The sequence below is a fragment of the Anarrhichthys ocellatus genome, unplaced genomic scaffold (genome assembly GCF_004355925.1).
Source record: "Anarrhichthys ocellatus isolate YVR2014 unplaced genomic scaffold, GSC_Weel_1.0 scaffold58, whole genome shotgun sequence".
Taxonomy (NCBI): domain Eukaryota; kingdom Metazoa; phylum Chordata; class Actinopteri; order Perciformes; family Anarhichadidae; genus Anarrhichthys; species Anarrhichthys ocellatus.
This window is the reverse complement of record NW_022280088.1, coordinates 703,487-712,581: the sequence shown is the minus strand read 5'-3', so window position 1 is coordinate 712,581 and position 9,095 is coordinate 703,487. Positions and strand designations below refer to the sequence as shown.

General features: G+C 37.6%; 1 protein-coding gene across 3 annotated transcripts in view; it reads right to left on the bottom strand.

The window, feature by feature from the left end:
* LOC116396636 (mucin-2-like) overlaps positions 1 to 3,329 on the bottom strand; it is a 10,204-nt gene extending 6,875 nt beyond the window's left edge. For 2 of the 3 annotated variants that reach the window (XM_031871372.1, XM_031871374.1), the window contains exons 1-3: positions 3,133 to 3,328; positions 1,061 to 1,112; positions 16 to 158 (exon numbers count right to left, since the gene is read on the bottom strand). In XM_031871372.1, the coding sequence (XP_031727232.1) occupies positions 16 to 158; positions 1,061 to 1,094 (177 nt within the window). In that variant the 5' untranslated portion in view covers positions 1,095 to 1,112; positions 3,133 to 3,328. Of the gene's footprint in view, positions 1 to 15; positions 159 to 1,060; positions 1,113 to 3,132 lie in introns of all 3 variants that reach the window. The other variant, XM_031871373.1, reaches the window with a different exon arrangement.
* Positions 3,330 to 9,095: the final 5,766 nt, after the last annotated feature.

The following is a 9,095-nucleotide window of genomic DNA, read 5'->3' as shown; positions in this document are numbered from 1 at the left end:
TGGTGGTGAGGTCATGTTGATTGGTGGTGAGGTCATGTTGACTGGTGGCGAGGTCATGTTGATTGGTGGTGTGGTCATGTTGATTGGTGGTGAGGTCATGTTGACTGCTGATGTTGAAGGTGCAACTGTAGCTGAGGCTTGAATTGGTGTAATGACTGCTGAAAATAAAGATTATGAAGTCATTATTACTCTCTCGTTCTATCACATATCAAGCATTTTGTCTAGCTTTATTTCAGAGTAAGGTCTTTCTTTTTACATGTATTACTTTCGTAAGGCTTTCCCTCAAACCCCTGTACTCACACTTAAATAGACCCTGTGCTCGGATTTCTGCTCAAACTGTATGCTTGCACTCAGATATATTGTTGCTTGCACAGATTTCCTTTGATCCAGTTTCAGCCCTTCTCCTCACACTTAGGCTGCTGCTTGCTTGTAAAATATCTGCTCTCAGAATTCTCCTCTGCTCTTTGTTTTTTTTGTGCAATAACCCTGTAAAAACATGGGCGGTGTGCTGATATACGTATATATATATATATATATATATATATATATAAAGCAATATCATAAAGCATTTGAGGAAGGCAGGTGATTAACCAGGTTAAAGAGTGACCGACGTCAGGGAGTAAAGCGAACGCAATCGCAACAAGGCAGGGATCATCGCATCGGTCAACACTTCACCTGGCATACTATTGTTTGGGGAATTTTTATCAGGTTCTTGCACAAAAAATCCAAGAGCAGAGGAGAACTCTGAGAGCAGACATTTCACAAACATGAAGAAGCAGCCTGAGTGTGGGGAGAAGGGCTAAAGCTGGACCACAGGAAATATGTGCAAGCAACAATATATCTGCGTGCAAGCATACAGTTTAAGCAGAAGCAGAGCAAATCCATGCGCACGCCGGGGCTATTTCAGTGTGAGGACAGGGTTCTGAAGGAAAGCATCACAAAATCTGAACGTGAATTTAATAAGTTATGCTCTCAAATTGAAAAAGCACACTCTTGAATAAAAATAGGAAAAAAAGCTCCATAGTTACACCCACACAGAAGCATGCACTGCAACAAATACCTGCTAACAGGAGAACAATTATCAGAGGATCCATCCTCCTTTTTTCTGGTTCCTGTGAAATATCAAGAACACATTATAAATACATTGCAAATAAAGTTTAGTATGCAGAACCAATATGCAGACTGATATAATTTGAATACAGGTTACAATAATTTGCCAGTTTACTGCGTACACCTAGATTTAAAATAATGCATTCTAACACAACAGCTCTCCAATAAATTCATTCATAAAGGTTATGACGTTCAGTTTTAGTAGAAGCTGTTTTTAAAAAGGTTTTGATTAAACTGAAAGACCAGTTGGATGTTATAGTTAGAAGTGTGTAATTTAAAGTGAAATTTCGAGTATTCTTTCACCCCATTGATATCAATAAGGATGATGCACATTGGAAACATCTCTTAGTGTGACAAATACAATTCAACAGCACAAGTAACATCCTGTGAAGTGACTATAGATTTGAATCAACACATCTTTTAAAACTGTTTCAAGAAAAACTAAACCGAATAACCATTTTGTAGGATTTATTGCAAGGCTGTTGTATTAGTTCTAACAAAGTGCACCTAATAAGCAGCAAACAAAGCCTATGATATAGCAACTCAAATGCAGTATAATAAAAAAAAAAAGGTCTCATCTTCCTCTGTGTGGCACTGACGCACTGATAAACTCATCCTCATAATGTCGCCATGCTTAAGACAGTTAACACATTCTGAGTGTGAGAAACGGCAGGATCGGGTATGTCAACATTCTGGAGAGACGAGATTGGGTAACTTTGTCATGTCTCACTTTGTCAGATATTATCACACCTCCAGGGCTGATTCAAACAGCAAGTGTATGGTACGCCTACAAGACTAAGCTCAGTTCAATTTATGCACAGCCTAAAGCACAATATGATCCATTTATATTTCTCAAAGGAAATAATTTATGTGACCGCTGACCAGTTTATGAGGCATTTCGACTGTCTGTGTGGATTCAATTCACATTTCTGTCACCTTTAATACATCTCATATAGGCCAAAATCAGACACAAGAGTCTGTCAGGTCTTTTTCAAACACCTGCTTTTTGATACCAGCTCAGTAGACAATAACAATACATATAATGACAAAGACAACCCATCATCTTCTCAATTATCTTGTCTCAATTAGATTTTGATCTGGACTCTGCTACCTTTGGGCTCCAACATTTTAATATCATCTGATATTGATACACTTATGGTTTGTAGGATTATTAATATAAGAGAGACAAACTAAGTCATTATTGAACTTGCTAGACATCCTGATGTGGTATTGATCTGTCTAAGCTATGTATGCGTCAACCTTTCAGTTTGAGATTGTCTGTGAAAAACTGAATTTGTTTTAAGTAATTTGGATCAGAATACATTTCTTTACTTTATACCTTTTCTCCAATTAGAAGCCATTTTTTTGTTATTATTTAATTATTATTATTATAATTTTATGACATAAATATTTATATTTGTCAAATAAAGCAATTATTTTACAAGAGTTAAATTAATTCCCATTAGACAATCTCAGCGGCTACAACACAGGACATTCTGATCTTTATATTCATTATATACAGCTGACAGAACATTAAGGTGCAAGATAGCAGCCACACCCCGACAAGCCAAGCATCACAATCCATTAGTATATAGGCTATTGAATGTTTAACTGTTACAGCCTTCAGAATCATAGCCGTTACTTTTAATAATCAAAGGTGTATCGGAGCAAATACCTGAAAAGTTAAGAAGAGTCAATAAAAATGAGAGGTAAATGTTTTACACATCTTAAAGGAAAAGCACAGATTGTGAATTAGAATTAGAATTTCTTTCTTTCTGACCCCAAATTGAAATGCATTCATTAAAAATCACACAATTCAATTCACAGTCACAAAAAAGTGGTACAGAAAACCACCAAATCCAAAGTACATAAGTATTTTTGCATGGGTTGAACATTGAAAAAACTAAAGCTACATTTATGGCACCCCATATACAGCCTTTTTTAAGGTAAAAAGTTAATTGATTTCTTATGGTTGACATTTTATATGTACATCCATGTCAATATACATTGTTGCTTTCTTACCTCAGTGGAGTCCAACTGTGCAGAAAATATTGTTATATTCGCAACAATTCTTCAATGAATGGTAAGAGCTGACACTAAGAAGGTACCAGACACCTTGAAGACGTGAAGATGGAAGTTAAGTCTTGTCAGTAACTGAGAGTTTTGTTAGACAGACCAGAAATTCTTCCTTTTCAAACCTCTGACAGATCTTGCAGGACTGGTTCTCCTGTGTTATTTCCATGTTAACGGAATGACGGAAGAGCTAAAGCACAATGTAAAAGTTTGAGGGAAGTGGGGGGGGGGGTTTAGTTGAAAGATTTAAATACCAATGTAGGGTGAGTAATGAAAGCATTCTGGCTATTTGAAACATCCATGAGGTGTCACAATACAGTCTTAGCCTACGGTGCCATCACTCAACTCTGCCATCAGTTCTTGTAAAGAGCCGAGCTGCACAGTTGATTTGTCTGTGATAACACAAATGAAAAGAATAACATTTGTTAAATCTGTGTAACTAATCTGCGTCATTACCATAAAAGATCAGCACGGCCTATCAACTGTCTCCTCCAAAAGCAAAAGCTCAGACAGGAAGACTGCTTCACTCCTCTCATGCATCCATTACTGTATCCAAGCAATGTCAATAATCTGTTTTTTTTCATGTTTGTTTCCTTATTTTCTTTACTTAGATTCAAAAGTTAGTACTGTCCTGGATTAGACTGTCCACCCACATAGTATACCTCTTTCAAATAAGACAATCCTTAATCGCTGTGCTATCTATTAACTGATTAATTTGCAGCTGTGACAGGTTGTTTGTTGCTTCTTAATTAGCAGCCAGACTGAAGGCATCAAGTTTTTGATGTTGTACAGGCAGCTGCGTTAGGGTCAGCCTCATGATCAGGCATAACAAAAAGGTAAAGCGTATACCATTTAATGTCACTCTTTGTCACATACTCTGCTTTCATACTGTAGTAGTTCCAACATTAACATATTTAAAATCCTCATTTAAAAATGTGTTCGATAAATTGTATTTGCAAAACATTGAATTACCAAACACATTATGTCATGACTAAAGTTGCCCGAGGCTATTTTTATTTATTTATTTTATGTCACCATTTGATGCACTGTACCAGATTATAGCTTTAAGCTAATTCACATCTGTAGTCCCTTGACAGTTCAAAACTAGGAAAGCACAATAACAAACAGTACAAGGTAAAGACATAATACAAAGATATACAAAAAGGAACACACAAGACACACAATACAAAGCTACACACAATAGCACATCACAAATGTATGTTTGTCAGATAAAAGCAAGTCATAAAGACCATAAGATTCGAGGTCAGTGAGTACAGAGCTGAGCAGCTTTTAACAGACTTTTTAAGTTGGTTTTGAAAGTGCTGATAGAGCTGCAGCTCCTCACATTGTCAGGCAGGGTGTTCCACTGATGTGTGGCTTTTACAGAAAAAGCTGATTGACCAAATGCAGTGCGGCAAAATGGTATGGTACAGTCTCGTATAGAGGATATTCTTGAGGATCTAATAGAATTTACTGAGCGAGTATACACAAAGTTACATGGTGGAGGAAGGGTCAAACCATTTAAAATTGTATAAACCAGCCACAAATTTGAAAATAATCTAAAATTCTCGAAGCTCAGTAAATTGTATTTATCCAGTACCATGGCAATAAACGGTTCTGATTCTGATTCTGATATGAATAATGTATGTCCTATGCATTGAATGTGTTGTAACTTTGTTATGTTGTTCATGCTGTACACATGACATCTATTGCACTTCTGTCCATCCTGGGAGAGGGATCCCTCCTCTGTTGCTCTCCCACAGGTTTCATACTTTTTTTCTCCCCGTTAAATGTTTTTTGGGGGAGTTTTTCCTGTTCCGATGCGAGGGTTCTGGGACAGAGGATGTTGTATGTTGCACAGATTGTAAAGTCCTCTGAGGCAAATTTGTGATTTGTGATTTTGGGCTATACAAAATAAATTGAATTGAATTGAACTTTTTTGAGTATCTATTCAAAGTAAACACAAGACAGTGCTTGCAGCATCTAATACTTTATTTTGGTCTGACAGACCCATAGAAATGTTTTAGTACACATTTAACAAATATAGAAATACAAAACTTGAAGCATTAATGATTAATCGATTTTATAATTTAGGAGCCCTACTCCCCAGTTTTGGAACCTCTGGTTTAGGCTACCTGACTCTCAATCAGTCTACAAAGACACCTAATTGACAGCTGCATTCATATATGAAGAAACTTAGATTGGGAATCTAATTCCATTAATGTCGCACTTCACCAAACTTTTTAGTAAGACAACGTCTTGTCTAATACTCACAGAAGTATAAGTATAATTTGCTACAAACAATGAAAAATGTTTTGAAAGGAAAATATTTTTACCTACATGGAATAAGTGTGTATTAAAGTGTTTTTTTTTATTAAATTTTTTATGTAAAATGTTTTCCAGTTCCTTTTCACCTGCTGAAATTATTTTATTGGCACTTAAAATGTAAGTGCAAAAGGAGGCAGACTAAATTAACATTACAGACAACATTGTTTGCAAAAACACAGTCAAACTACATCTGGAGAGAAAGTATCTCCAGGGAAGAACTCAAAGTTGGTAGGAGAATCATGTTCTGTCTTCTGTTTGGAACTGCATTTTTAAGTCCTTAGATTAAGAGTCTCCTGCTGAAAATCCCTTTTCGGACACTTCTGTTTGATTTAGATGCACTGCAATTCAAAAGGCAACAGTACAGGGTGGGTGCTGACAACAGATGCCTGACAGGAAGACACTTCAAGTGTTAAACCAGCAGAACAACAGTAGCCACACAATTCAGACTCATGAGATATAACTTCCCTCCACAGGGGCTATAATAGCAAGTTAGATTTGATTAATGCGATGAGACAAAATATCTTGCATCTTTGTTTCCCTTTGTGGAGACACAGTGCAGTACCAAGTTTCTGTCCCCTCTTTGTCACAGACATACTTTGTATGAGGGAGTATTTAGTGTCCAGAGGATTTAGCTTATGCTTAAATGATAAACATAGGCTGTCTATGTTTCCTAGGGCCACTGCAGAAAAACAACCTTTGTGTGCAATACATTTGATTTAAAAGGCATATATTCACAGTTACTGCTGTATAAGAAAGTCAGTTTTGGAATTGATTTGATTACAAAGATGATATAGAAGCTTGTTTTAGTTTGAGGAGGAAGTTTGCAATATTTATCCCGGAATACCAAAACGTCATGTTAGCAAGGGGACTTTCCAACATGTGTGTTGTGGTTTTTTTGTTGGCAGGGAGTATGTTCCAGGTGTCAGGCAGGTTTGACTGCATTGCCAAACCTCTGAAGGACAATGACAAACAACTCTGTCATTTCTTTTTCTCTCTCTTTTCTTTTGAAGAGCTATTGTATACGATGCACGGACTGGGTGGGCGATGCAAAAAACGATCAGCTATAATAAACAAAGGGAAAACAAACTATAATAAAGCCAGTTAAAGCTAAATATAGCAGACTGTCTACCTGAGCAGAGAAAGAAGTTGCTTTCCTGCTTGGTGTGTTGTTATCTGACTTTTAGTGCATGTGACGGTGCCCCACAGACCAGCTCACAACCGCTGCTCTACACTGCTCTCATTCACGGTTACAGCTGATAACTGTAATATGTAGAAAACCATTGAGAGGCAGACTAAATACTTTATATTTCGGATTGTGCACCATTAAAGTAAAACTTTAATTTGTAATTTGCTCCTGCTGCTATTTGCCATTTATTCCATTAATTATAATTAACTAATTAACTATTTAATTAATTGAGGACATTGCTCTGGATGATGATGATTAATAATTGTAACCCAAGCATAAATTAAATCACAGTAATAGTAATATACAGTAATATACAAACTAAACAAATAGGCCATTTGCTTATGAAGTCTAGCAGTTATTTTGTTCATATGAAACATTGCTGGAATGATAGCGTGCCCAAAGAACAGAGAGCATGCTATAAAAAGACTAGGTTACAAGTAAAATTACATTTAACTCATAATTAAGGGACTACAGACTGAATTATTATTATTTAGGATTTATTTTGAACCACCTCCATATTTCCCTGTAAAGGAGAAATGCATTATTGTAAATGTAATATAATCTCTCAGGACTCTGCTTGAGCTCATGAAATATAAATATTGGTCTGTTTTAGTATCGATCATGTTTGATGTTGTTAGTAAAGTTTTAAAAGTGGTCAAACAAGTCGTTACAATCCTGTTATCTTTTCTCAGATCATAGCACAAAACACAGGAGCCTTTGTTCTGAAAGTGAGAGAGTGAGGACAGTTTGCCAACATTCTGGATAAACAAGTTTGGTTTACCAGAAGTGCTCCATGGCTTTAGTTTTTATTTTGTAATCTGTCACAAAATAAGGAATTGTGCAGATTATATTTCAAACTTGCTGATAAAGTATTTAATCTCTCTAGAATATAAATGATGACACTTTTGAATAATTACTGTTATGTTCCCCTTTTGAGTCCAAGGGATGAGGGGAGTAACAATATAAAAAGTCCCGGGGAAAGAGACTCATGAGCAACCGATGACTTAACAAAGTGATTTAATAACAATAAACGCTGCTACACAAAAACACACAGCTTGTGGGCTGCCACTTGGATCACTGGCAGCGGGGGCCTGTCGGTCTGGATCTCCCAGCCTCTTATCCACCCTGTCACTGATCAGCAATTGAGAACAGTCGTGTTCACTCATGCGCTGCAGCTGGGAGGCAGTGAAAAGGGCTGCACCTGAATAGACAGTGGGAGTGGGATAGAGAGTGGGATAGAGAGGGCACATAAGTCCAAACACCCGTTTGGACACAACCAACCCACATAATATATCATACATAAATTTACATTATAACAACAAACAACAAAAACCTCACCCACGGGAGAGAGCATCAGCCACCACATTGTCTATTCCCTTCTTGTGCTTTATCTTGATATTATACCCTTGGACCAGCAGGGCCCAACACATCAACCGCTGGTTATGGTTGTGATTCGTGTATACTGTCACTGGCGATGAACTGGAGCCCACATACACTTCAAAATGCAGAAGGGATAGAAGCAAGGCCATCGTCTCCTTCTCGATGGTGGAGTAGTTCAGCTGGTGGTGCTTGAATTTCACAGAGAAGTAGCTCACAGGATGGCACACATCTCCCTCTCCTTCTTGCAACAGCACAGCACCGGCTCCAGAAGCGCTAGCATCAACTTCTAGTTTGAAGGGAAGTGAGAAGTTTGGAGCAGACAACACCAGAGCACTGCAGAGGAGAGACTTAACAGCCTTAAATGCATGATTATACTCACTGGTCCACACGAATGGAACAGCCGGACTACACAGGTTGGTAAGGGGAGTAACCACTACAGAGACATTTTTACAAAAACAACGATAGTATCCAGTGTTACCCAAAAACCGGCGAAGTTCACGCCTGGTGGGGGAGGCTGGATATGACAACACAGCCTCAACTTTCACCTCCACTCGGCCAACCTGTCAATGGCCAACCTGTTTCCCCAGTTAGGTAGTCATCGCTTCACCACACATTTTGCAAGGTAAGCGTTCCAGCAAGCTACTGGAACACCACTCCCAGTCTTGCAATGTCGCCAAGTAATTTGAGTACACTACAACATCATCAAGGTACACATTACAGTGGGGCGTCTTCCCCTTTGGATTGCATGAACTCTTTAATTTCGCCCAAAAGGGACAAAAAATGCTGCAAAATTCGTCGAGGCCTGTAACAATTACATTTTTAATGAAACAGTTATAAGGCATATATACTGTATTGCTTCCAATCAGAGGCCAATTTTGCATTAAATATTGGTATGTATTTGTCCAATGAAACTGATTGTTTCTACAAGCAATACAATGATTCAAATGCATCTTAAGAAGCCACATCCCGAAAAGCAATCTCTGTCTACTACTACTAATTTTACATATATTACATTTTG